The sequence below is a fragment of the Belonocnema kinseyi genome, chromosome 2 (assembly GCF_010883055.1).
Source record: "Belonocnema kinseyi isolate 2016_QV_RU_SX_M_011 chromosome 2, B_treatae_v1, whole genome shotgun sequence".
Taxonomy (NCBI): domain Eukaryota; kingdom Metazoa; phylum Arthropoda; class Insecta; order Hymenoptera; family Cynipidae; genus Belonocnema; species Belonocnema kinseyi.
Genome location: NC_046658.1, coordinates 108,598,966 through 108,610,562, shown reverse-complemented (window position 1 = coordinate 108,610,562; position 11,597 = coordinate 108,598,966). Strand labels below are relative to the sequence as shown.

Here is an 11,597-nt window from a genome sequence, read left to right as displayed (position 1 = left end):
GTGTTTTAATTGTTTATGAAATATTTTGAGATTTAGTGTTTTCAGGTGATGAAAATAGGGCCCTGAGAGATTGAAATCCGTCACTGAGAAGATGGCCTTGCAATACTGGTCTTAATGCTCTTTTACTCATCTTAGCTTTCGCGAAAATCGGTAAGTACCTTTGTCAGAATGCAAACATGTTCGTCTGATACGAAAAATTTTGTTTGAGTTAACTGATAACAAAATTTATTCTAGTGAAAAAATTAAAACTACTATTAGATCAGGTTTGATTTATTTAACATTCTTTTATCGTAGTGTAGAAATCTTCATAGCGGGTTTTTATATTTTTGTATATATTTATAACAAATTATTTGAATAGAACTGTCTTTTTGGTCAATATTAAATTCCAAATTGGGTCTGATATTGAAATCTAGTTTTGTATTTATTCAATTTAAATATTTAAATTGTATAAATGCAAGAATGTAAAATGTAATTATTACAAAGTGTTTTTTCCAGTGAGGAAGAGTTTATTAATAATTAAGGAAACATCCTCTATTTATAATTGTGTGGTTAAAGTTCAGTTAATTGATAGTAATGTTGAACATTAGATTGCAGTGATCAGATTCCGTCTCTTGGATATGTACAAAACCCGCAGTTCCGTTCAAGAATTTATATCTAAAAAGTGAATAAAGAAAAAAATTAATTTAGTTTAAAAGAATAACAAAATATGATTTTTTTTTCTACAGGAGACTGAATAAAGTACAGCAATTTCTTCAAGATGAAAATGTCACAAATTTTATTTGCTTTTTTTGTGATTTTATCACAGGGTATTATCGATAGTCAATACATTCCTCCTCAAGCAACAGTTTTGCCCCTTCGTCCTGTTGGAATTCGCATGTCTATTCCTGGTAAGGATTTTTCACATTCTTTTTTATTTTTATATTAGTAATTGTTTGCTATTTTACTTTTAGAACTGAAATTTTGTTAGGTACAAGTTAGCTACAAGTCATTTATTTTGTATTGAGAATTCATCTTGTTGTTAAAAATTTATTATTCGGTTAAAAATTGTATTTATTTGTTGAAAAATCAACAAAGTTGCTACAAAGTCATTCTTTTTGTTTGAAAATCCGATTTTTGGTTTTAAAATTTAACTATTTTTGGTAAAGAAATTTCAAATATATGGTTAAAAATTGACTTTTATTGTTGAAAATTCATATTTCCGGCTTAAAAATTAATCTGGTTAGTAGAAAAACCATCTCCTTGGTTAAAAATCTAAGGTTTTGGATGACATTGTTTTTCTTTCTTGGTTGAAAATTGGCCTTTGAAATTAAAAAATTCATCTTTTATCGTAGGTGTAAAATGAAAATATTTTTGGTTGAAAATTGAACTACTTATTTGAAAGTGAAACTACTTTTTTTTTAAATGTACCTCTTTTTAGTTGATGATTCATCATTTTTTGTCCAAAAAACTTTTTTTTATTAAAATGTAACTATTTTGTTTTAGATCATTTTTTTAATACATTTTTTAACTGCAATTTTAATAATTCCAAGCTTTGTTAAAAATTACCTTCTTTAGTTAATAAGAAAATTTATTAGGTTAACAATTCATGCATGTTGCAGTAAATTCGTTTTTTGTAATATCTTTTTGGTTGGAGATTCATTTCAATGATTAAACATTTGACTATGTTGTAAGAAATTTTTTTGTTATAGGTTACAAACTAATTTTTTACCGAGAATTTAGCTATCATATTTTTGATTGAAAATTCAACTACTATTTGATTTAAAAAATAATGTTTTTGGTTGAAGATTCAACATTTAAGATAAAAATTCTTTTTTTTTACTGAAAATTGAACTATTTTGTTGAAAATTCGTTTTTAAACATTAAAAATTAATTTTTTGAAGTGAAAATGTAACTATTTCATTTTAGCTTGACAACTGATATTTTTTTAAAAAGATTCACATTTTTTGGTTCAAAATGCAACTGTTTTGAGAAAATCCATATTTTTTGATAGAAAATTAATCTTGTTGGTTGAAAAGTCATCTCTTTGGTTGAAAGTTTAACTATTATGTTGAAAATGCGTTTTTTTTTTTGTTGAATACTATTTCTTTGGCGCAGGGCCGTGGTCAGAAAAATGTTTTGAGGGAAAGGGATACGCAGCAAGAAAAAATTTCGGGTAAGGGCGGGTCTTGTTTTGGAGGAAGTATCAGCTTTTCGTTGAGAATTAATTTTGTTGTTAAAGATTCACCCTCTAGTTGAAATGAAACTATTTCGCCGAAAATTTCTTTTTTTTCGATTGAAAATTAAATGTTTGAGTGACAATTTAATTATTCAATTTTTAACTCAAAATTTATCTTTTTTATTTTATAATTTGTCTGCAACTTATTTTTTCATTAGCTCAAAAATCTTTCTAGGTTGAAAATTCCTCTGTTTAGTTTAAAAATTAATCTGTTTTGGTCGAAAATTCAACTATTTGATTGAATTTATTTGGTTAAAAATTCATCTTTCTTAATAGAAAATTAATCTTGTTTGTTGAAAATCCATCTCTTTGTTTGAAGATTTAACTATTTTGTTAAGAATACATATTTTTCGGTTAAATACTTTTGTGTGTGGAAATCTCAGCTATTACACTTTTCGTTAAAAATGCATTTTTTCGTTGAGGATTTGATTGAAAGAATAACTGTTTTGTTGAAAATTAATTGTTTGAACTGAAAATTTAATTATTCAATTTTTTGCTCAAAATTGATCGTTTTGAGTTGCAAATTCAACTGTTTTATAAAACAATCACCTTTTTAGTAGAAAATTAATCTTTTTAATTAAAAATTCATCTTTTTAGTAGAAAATTTAACTATTATGTTAATTATTCTTATTTTTTGGTTGAAGAATATTTTTTGATTGAAATATCAGCCATTACACTTTTCATTGGGAATTCATTTTGTTTTGTTTTTAAAGATTCATCTTTTTAGTTGAAAATTTAACTATTTTGTTGAAAATTCCATGCAAAAGATTGTATGAAATTGGAAAAGTATTACATGAGATTGCAAAAGATTCTTTTGATTGTCGGGAATTCATCATAGAAAATCATTATATGGAAAAAATATAGGATGATCGACATTAGAATAATTAATACAAAAATATTGATGGAAATAATGTTAAGGTATAATAATGTAAAGGTAATAATGTAAATTTTCAACAAAATAGATGACTTTTACAAAATAATTGAATTTTTAACCAAAAACATGAATTTTCAACAGAAGATTTGAATTTCCCAGATTTTTCAGTTACGTTTTCCAAAGAAACAGTTATATTTTTAAAAAACAAACAAATGAAATTTTGTTACTGACAGAAATTAATTTTCAAAACAAATATAATAATTTTAAACAAAAAATTTAATTTTTAAACAGAGATGAATTATCAACTAAAATTATGAATCCTAAAATTATGTGTTATAAATAGTACAAAGTTCATTTTTAAACCAAGTAGTTGCATTTTAAACCAAAACTATACATTTTTAATCCGAAAATATGAAATTTCAACAAAAATGTTAATTAACATATAAATAGTTGCATTTTCTACTAAGAAAATTAGTTTTCTGCCAAAAATACAAATTATCAGTTAAAAAAATTAATTTTCAGCCAAAAATAAAATGAATTTTTCAGAAACTAGTTCAAATTTCAACCAAGTAGTTGAATTTTTATCGAGAAAAGACGAATTTTCAAGAAAATAGCTAAACCCTCTACAATATTTTTTACCAAAAGAGGTGAATTTTTAAACAAAAAACAACCATTTTCAAAGAAAGAGTTGAATTTTCAAACCGAAAATATGAATTTCTACCAAAAATTTTCGTTATTTTTCAATCATCAAGTTCAACCTTCTACCAAAATTATTAAATTAAAACAAATTAATGAATTGTTAACCAAAAATATAATAGGTGATATTATTTCAACCAGACAAGATTTTACATTGAAATCAAATACAGTTGAATTTAACCAAAAAAATGAATTTTCAACAAAATAGCTAAATCCTCAATAAAAAAAGATAAGATTCTTTTACTAAAAGAGATAGTTTTGAGACAAGAAAGCCTAAATTTCAAGCAATCATGAAAAAATAATTCCACGAAATCGTTGGATTTTCATACCAAAAAGACGAAAAAACTGTTAAAGTTTTTACCAAAATACATGCATTTTCAACTAAAATAGATGAATTGTCAATGAAATATATAATATATAATATTATTTCAACCAAAAAAGAATTTCATTTCAAATCAATCACAGTTGAATTTAATCTAAAAGACGGATTTTCAACAAAAAAGCTGAGTCCTCAACCAAAAAAAGATCAATTTTCTACCTATTAGGAGCTATACAAAAAAACGAAGTTACAAGTGGCGTTTCAAAATAGTGACGAATATACCCTAAAAATTGCAAATAGCGTAACTTTTCAGTAATTTATTTACTTGTAAAAAATTACTCCCCAAAGGAGTAATTAGCTGGAGTGAAATTTCGATATTGGGATTTTGTAGCTTCCCTGTTTAAAATATATTTAAAAGGGGTTTGGAAACAAAAAATAAAATAAAAATTATTTTTAGATGAAGACGGAATATCTCTTGTGGCATACCACGTAAAATTCAACAGTGAATTTCGCGGATTAGAGGCTGGAACTATAGCAAGAGATATAACAAAAGTTAGAGACAGTAAATGGACATACGAAGATCGCAGTACTAAATTGAAAGAAGGTGATGTAATTTATTATTGGATTCATGTGGTCTATGAAGGACTTGGCTACAATTTACTAGAGCAACAACATGTCGTTAATGGTAAATAAGTCGTTGCTTTATTTATATAGATATAAATAGATTACTAGGCGGTGATTTTTTAAATGAAAAAGTAATTGATTATTCCCCTAAATTTTTTCGTAATTGCCTTGATTTTATTCGATTTTTAATTTAAAAAATACAGAATTTTAAGTGTTAAATTTAAAATTGATTGATCAAATTTTTTAGAATTCTACGATTATAATGGAGTGCCAATAGAAGGGTCAGCAGGTCCAGGTCCCGGTGTTAGTACGTCTTGTTCTCCGACGTTGACGAAACACTTCGGAGTGAATGCTGAAGAACAAAGTATTTGTGGAGGCCAATTGATTTTTGAAGAAACATTCGATAATCAAAATGCAGTTAATAATTTAAAGTGGACCACTGTGGAACAATTCCCGGGCAATCCTGTAAGCTGTAAAAAAAAATTTGTTTTTTTAAATCCTAATTAAATATTTTATATCGGGGTTAAATATTTTATTAAAACTTATTTACAAATTGGAAACATAAAAAATATACAAAAAGAAATTTATTTATTAAAATTTATATTCTTTTAGGATTACGAGTTTGTCGTATACCGAAATCATAAAGAGAATGTAAATGTGGAAAATGGGAAATTAATAGTCACACCTACACTTCTGGATAATACTTGTGGCAGTGATTTTGTTCGAGATGGAAATTTAACTTTGCACAAGTATGTGCTGGAAAATTTCGATATTTTCAAAACCCTTATTTTATGAAAGAATCTTATTCCTCAGATTAATTAAATTTTTAAATTCTAGGTGTACTGGACAACCTGGAACGAGAGAATGCCAGCGTGTTACCCAAGGATTTCATATTTTACCCCCAGTAATCTCAGGCCGAATAAACACAAAAAACCTATTTTCTTTTTTGTATGGTCGAATCGTAATCCGGGCCAAATTGCCAAAGGGCGATTGGATTTATCCTGGTAAGTATCAACTAATAATATTCACAATCTTCGGTAAATGGGTAAAACAATCTTTAATTCAAATCTATACATTTAAAATTTATTATTCTTAATGGACTTCATTTAATTTTTAAACAGTGAAAAAGCCACATATTAAAACCCTAAAAGTCACTAATGTTCCTTTGAATTTCAGATAATTCAAACGAAGTCGAAGAAATTTATAATAATTCCAGGGGAATTTGTAAAAATTCAGGATAAATTCATAATACTTCAAAATAATTCAGGTTAAATTCAAAGGAATTCAATTTAATTGGAAAAAAGTGTTAAAATACAACAAATTGCATTGATTTTTAGTCACACTGGAGTCAATTTAGAAGAGTTCAAAAAAGATTTTGAGAAATCGATGAAATATATAAAAATTCATGGTGAATTAAAAAAAATTCTACTGAACTGAAGACAATTAAAAAATATGAAAAAATTATTTGAATTTTAGGTTTGAAATTACTTTGGAAAACTTTGAAAGAATTACTTGAATTATTTTGTTTATAATTAAAACTACAAAATACTTAATTATGATTTTTTTTAAACTTTTAATCATTCAAGAGAATTTAAAGAATTTAGGATAAATTAATAAGAATTTCGATGTGAACTCCTAATGAATTCAAAATAATTACAAAAAATATTTGAAAGTCTTATAAGACTCTAACTCACAGCTTGTAAATAAATTCTTTCAAATCTGATAATATTTCCGGCAATCCTTAAAAATTTATTAAAATATCTTGAGAGCTTTTAAAATCCCCTAAAAATATGAAAATCCTAGGAAATCAAATAAAATTACTTGGAATCTTTTTGTGTCCTGTAAAATTATTCCATATCTTCAGCATTCTATGCCATTTTTTTAAACTCTTGAAAATGCTTACGAATATTTTAAGATACCCTACAATATTTCTAACCTTTCGAAATCTTCTGAAATACCCTAAACTATTTCAAAAACTTTCAGATATTTTGAAATACCTTGCAATTTTTTAAAGTTCTTGAAAATTCCTTGGCATATTTTAAAATATCCTAAAATCATTCAAATTATTTAAAATCTAGTCAAATTATTTAAATATATTGAAAATTCCTTGGAATCTTTAAAAAAATTCTTTTAAATCTTGCGAAATTCCTCAATTTTTGTAGTAGGTTATTTGGAAATCATTAAATTATTATAAAATCCCGTGTAATTCCATGAAAACTTATCTAGTTTCTTGAAATCCTCGCAAAACTGATAAAATAAAATGCCCGGAAATATTTGTAGGTTCTATAAAATCATTAAAATCTTAGGAAATGCATGACATTTTTTTAAACTTTGAATGATATTTTGTAAAATGAAGGAAATTTCCTAAAAATTTCTTGGAATCTTTGCGGATTACCTAAAAAAATTTGAAATCCTATAAATTTTTTTCAAATCCCTTGCAATTTTTTTAAGTTTTTGAAAATTCCTTGGAATTTTTTGACAATACCCTAAAACATTTTAAATTCTATGAAATTCCTCCGAATTTTTCAAATATTTTGAAATTTCTTGAAACTTTTTAAAGCTTTAATTGAAAATTCAATAGGAATTTTAAACATAGTATAGACTTAAAAATCCTTTGAATTCCCTTTAAATGATTCAATGTTGTTTACAATTTTAGCAACCTTTTAAATTACCATAATATGTTTCAAATCCCTATGTTCCTTTGAAATAACTTGAAAATTTCTAAAGCTCTTAAAAATTCCTTGGAATTTTTTTAATACCCTGAATTCTTTTAAATTCTCTGAAATTCCTCTGAATTATTGAAATCTATTGAATATTCGTTGGCATCTTTGAAAATATTTTTAAAAATTTTAATCTTTAAAAATACTTTAAAATAATTGAAATCCTCAGAAATCTTATAAAATCTCTTGGAATCTTTTAAAATATTTTAAAACCTTTAAATACTAAAAAAGGGTAGCTGGTGGACCGGGAAACCGGGCATTTTTTTAAACCGGGAAAACCCGGGAAAAGCCAGTAAATTTATTTTTTGACCGGAAATTTTACAAATTTTTAGAAGAAACATCTGTCCAAGTTCGATTTCAATCGCTTTTAAAAATAATTAGTTGCATTGTTATCTTATTCAATTATGCTATTATTCAATTTACAATGCGTATTTAAAAAATCGTTTACTTATAAAATTTTCCAATTTATTTATTCATTTTTAAGCTTAAATGTTTAATTTAATCAATTTTAACACTTGGTCTTGAAGACTTGCACAATTAAAAATAATAGCGTTTGAAATTTAAAATTTTGGATAAAAATATTTTTATTTAATAAATATCAATTCAAAATTTAAGAATTTCCAGATTTTAACGTTAAAAATTAAACGGTTTCAATATTAAAAGTCTTAGTCATCAAAAAATGTAAACGTCTAATTGAAACTTTATAAACTATTTTCAACTTAAAAATTACTTCATAATAATATATTCGTAATTAAATCCTTAAATATGAAACGTAATTAAAAATGTAATTTTAAAGCCAAAAAGACGAATTTCCAACAAATAAAGGTTTTCACCCAAGAAGGAAATAAAAGTTAATCTAAATTGGTGAACCTCAAAGCCAAAAGACGAATCTTCTCTACAAAAATTGAATTAAAAAAAAATACTTCGGCAAAAAATTAATTTTCTAGGAAAATTATGCATTTTTACAGAACAAAAATGAAATTTTAAACCAAGAAAATGATTTTTTTTACTAAAAAAGGATAATTTACAACTAAAAAAGATCATTCTTTAAAAAATGGAAGTTAAACGATTAACCAGTTAAAATTTCAACAGAACTAATAAGCCTTCAATAAAAAAATTTTTTAACAATGTTGATTAACTTTAACCCAAGTATTTGAATTTTCAATTAAGAAAGATTAATTTTCAACGATAAAGTTAAAGCAAAGCAGAATAATTTTTAATCAAAAAGTTGCATTTTGATTAAAGAAAAAGAGAACATTTCTATTAAAAAAGATGAATTTTTAAATCAAAAAGATAATTGTTCAAAGAATAAGTTGGATTCTCTATTAAAAAATTCTAGTTGACTTTAAATGATAAAAATATATATTTTTAAACAAAAAATAAGTTTCTACGAAAAAAAATGAATTTTCAATCCAAAAGGGAGAATTTTTAACCAAAAAGGATGACTTTGTAACAAAATGGTTGAATACTCCACTAAATTGTAGCATTTTTATTCAAGAAAGATGAAATTTTTACTAAAACAGATGAATATTTAATAAAAACGGCACATTTTTTTCAAGCTAAACTCTTATCCATAAAACATTATATTTCATTTTTCACTACAATATATAATACTTAATTCAAAAATAAATTTTCTACGAAAAAGTTCAATTTTCAACAAAACAGTAGAATTTTCAAGCAAAAATTATGACTTTTTAACAAATTAGTTTAATTTTCAATAAAACAGTTGCATTTTATGTAAGAAAGACAACATTTCTCTTAAAACAGAGGATTAATTAATTAAAAACAGACAAATGTTTTTTTTTTAATTGAATTTTTATCCAGAAAAGATTTCAGTTCTCTGCTTAACACCAAAATATTAAATTAAAAAAAAAGGTTAATTTTTTACGAAATAATTAAATTTCCAACAAAATAGCCGAATTTTCAACCAAAAAGTATAACTTTACAACAAAATTGTTGAATTTTTAACCAAACAGTTGCATTTTTGTTTAAAAAATATGGAATTTCTGCTAAAGCACGTGAATTTTAAAATAAAAAAGACAAACTTTAAAAAAAAGTTGAGTTTTCAACCGAACAGTTGCATTTTTATTCAAGAAAAATGAAAATTCGACTAAACCAAGTGAAGTTCTAAATCAAGAAGACGAATTTTCCAAAAAAGTGTTGAATTTTCATCAAAAAAGGTTCCAATTTACTTTTCAACCCAAAAATAGAAATTTAAAGGAAAAAGTACATTTTATACGAAATAGTAGAATTTTCAACAAAACAGTTGCATTCTTTCCCAGAAAGATGCAATATTTATACTGAAAAGGATGAATTTTTAAATAAAAATAGACAAATTTTCGTAAAAAATAGCTTTTAGATAACAAAAATTTTAGTTGAATTATCAGCAACAATATATAAATTTGAAACAAAAGGTTAATATTTTAAGAAAAGAGCTCATTTTTTAACCCAAAAAGATGAACGTTTAAGAAAACCGTTGAATTTTTTAACCAAAAAGGATGTCTTTTTAAGAAAAATTATGGAATTTTCAACCCAATAATAAAATTTGTAACTAAAAAGATAATTTTCAGAAGAAAGTTTTCACGAACTTTCAAAAATTACCGAGAAATGACCCGAATTTATTTCTTTGATTAAAACGGCAGACCCTGTATAAAACCGTTTCATATGGTATATTCCTAAATTGGAGAAAATTTTCCGAACCCGATGAAAATTGGTTAAAATCCCTTAAAATCATTAAAATCGTTGGAAATTCTTTAGAAATCCCTTGAAACTGCTTAAAATATTAAAAATTCCCTGGAAGTTTAAAAAATACGATAAAATCTTGTGGAATACCTTAAAATAATTGAAATCTTTTAACAATTTTAGGAATATTTTTAAATGTCCTAAAATATTTCTAAAAATTCAGAAATAGTTTTAGACCTGAATTCAGTAATGGCTAACCCGTGGTTTAATTTATTGAAAGCAATAGGATGAAAATTATCTTTTTATTTTAAAAAGTGATTATAGTGACGTTGTCTTAAAAAAGTAGCTAAAAAGTGACTATGTGGCAACCCTGATTCTTCTTAACAGTTACTTACTTTCTTACAGAAATTCTCTGACTCTTGCAATTTTTCTCATAATACGTGACTTTTTTTATTTTTTAAATAAAAGTGCTAGCATTGGAACCTGTGGATGAACAAGGATCGTACGTCGGAAATGATGCAAGATTTAACGTTCAATTACGAGTGTCCTCTGTCTTGGGAAATCCGGTGCTCAAATCTGCAGAAGGTGATGAATTGGGTGGACGTATTCTTCGAGGAGGTTTCCTTTCCCGCACCACGTTAACTACTGCAAATCTTACAACACTTAGAGCAAACGATGGTACCAAATACAAAACTTCTAGTAAATTATGGTCCGATGATTATCATATTTACGAAATGGAATGGAAACCTGAGGTAATCACGGTAAAGGTTGATGGTGAATCATACGGAGAAAAGTGGTTCGACTCGCCCCTGCAAACGCCGGTAATTTGTTTTGTTTTTTCTGAAAAAATGTACTATGCGTAAAATTTATAATTAAATAGACAAACCTACCTTTTTTTAAATTTTTTCAGTTTTACATAACATTGGGTGTTGCTGTTGGTGGAGTTGCTGAATTTCCTGATGGTTGTAAAAGTCAGGATTACACAAAACCATGGAGAAATGTTGAATCCAAGGTATTTATTTATTATTTGTTAACAGATTTTTTGAGTTTAAGGAAATAATTAATTTTATTTCATTTCAGGCGCTTCTGCATTTCTATCTTGCACAGCCAACGTGGTCCAAAAACTGGAAACCAGAATCAAAATCCCTCCAGGTGGATTATATTAATGTTTGGGCTTTGTGATGCGGATACTCAAATTAAGCGAAAAAAACAAATAAATTTTGGAATTAATAAAGACTTCATAAAAGATGGATAAAGAAAATATTAATTTTGCCCAGCTTCATCTCTTAATTTTTATCAAGACTTAATTTTTATCAATTTTTCATCAATTAATGATTGTTCCGTTAATTATTTGATGAAGATTTCATATTAATTTGAGACTGGAAAAAGAGGGTAAAGGAAATCTAAAATCCGTCATTGAAATTCTAAAAAGATGACTTTGCACTTAAAACTTGTTTTATTATAATG

The 11,597-nt window shown here is 25.6% G+C and overlaps 1 protein-coding gene across 4 annotated transcripts; it reads left to right on the top strand.

The window, feature by feature from the left end:
* The first annotated feature begins 36 nt into the window (after positions 1–36).
* Positions 37–11,391, top strand: LOC117167090 (beta-1,3-glucan-binding protein 1-like). Of its 4 annotated transcripts, none has more exons than XM_033351725.1 (9): positions 37–150; positions 726–887; positions 4,562–4,789; positions 4,976–5,193; positions 5,341–5,477; positions 5,566–5,732; positions 10,599–10,951; positions 11,041–11,142; positions 11,211–11,391. In XM_033351725.1, exons 2-9 carry the CDS (start codon positions 758–760, stop codon positions 11,310–11,312), a joined length of 1,437 nt encoding a protein of 478 aa, XP_033207616.1. In that variant the 5' UTR covers positions 37–150; positions 726–757; the 3' UTR covers positions 11,313–11,391. The 4 variants fall into 4 exon arrangements, with proteins under 4 accessions (XP_033207616.1, XP_033207615.1, XP_033207614.1 ...); XM_033351724.1 differs by lacking the exon at positions 37–150 and adding an exon at positions 166–263; XM_033351723.1 differs by lacking the exon at positions 37–150 and adding an exon at positions 591–661.
* The last annotated feature ends 206 nt before the right edge of the window (positions 11,392–11,597 follow it).

Bases quoted from the DNA above. Each gene is read 5' to 3' on its own strand.
- LOC117167090 (XM_033351725.1), top strand. From the start codon at position 758: ATGAAAATGTCACAAATTTTATTTGCTTTTTTTGTGATTTTATCACAG. The intron at 4,790-4,975 runs GTAAATAAGTCG...CAAATTTTTTAG, and splicing joins GCAACAACATGTCGTTAATG to AATTCTACGATTATAATGGA. The intron at 5,478-5,565 runs GTATGTGCTGGA...TTTAAATTCTAG, and splicing joins GGAAATTTAACTTTGCACAA to GTGTACTGGACAACCTGGAA.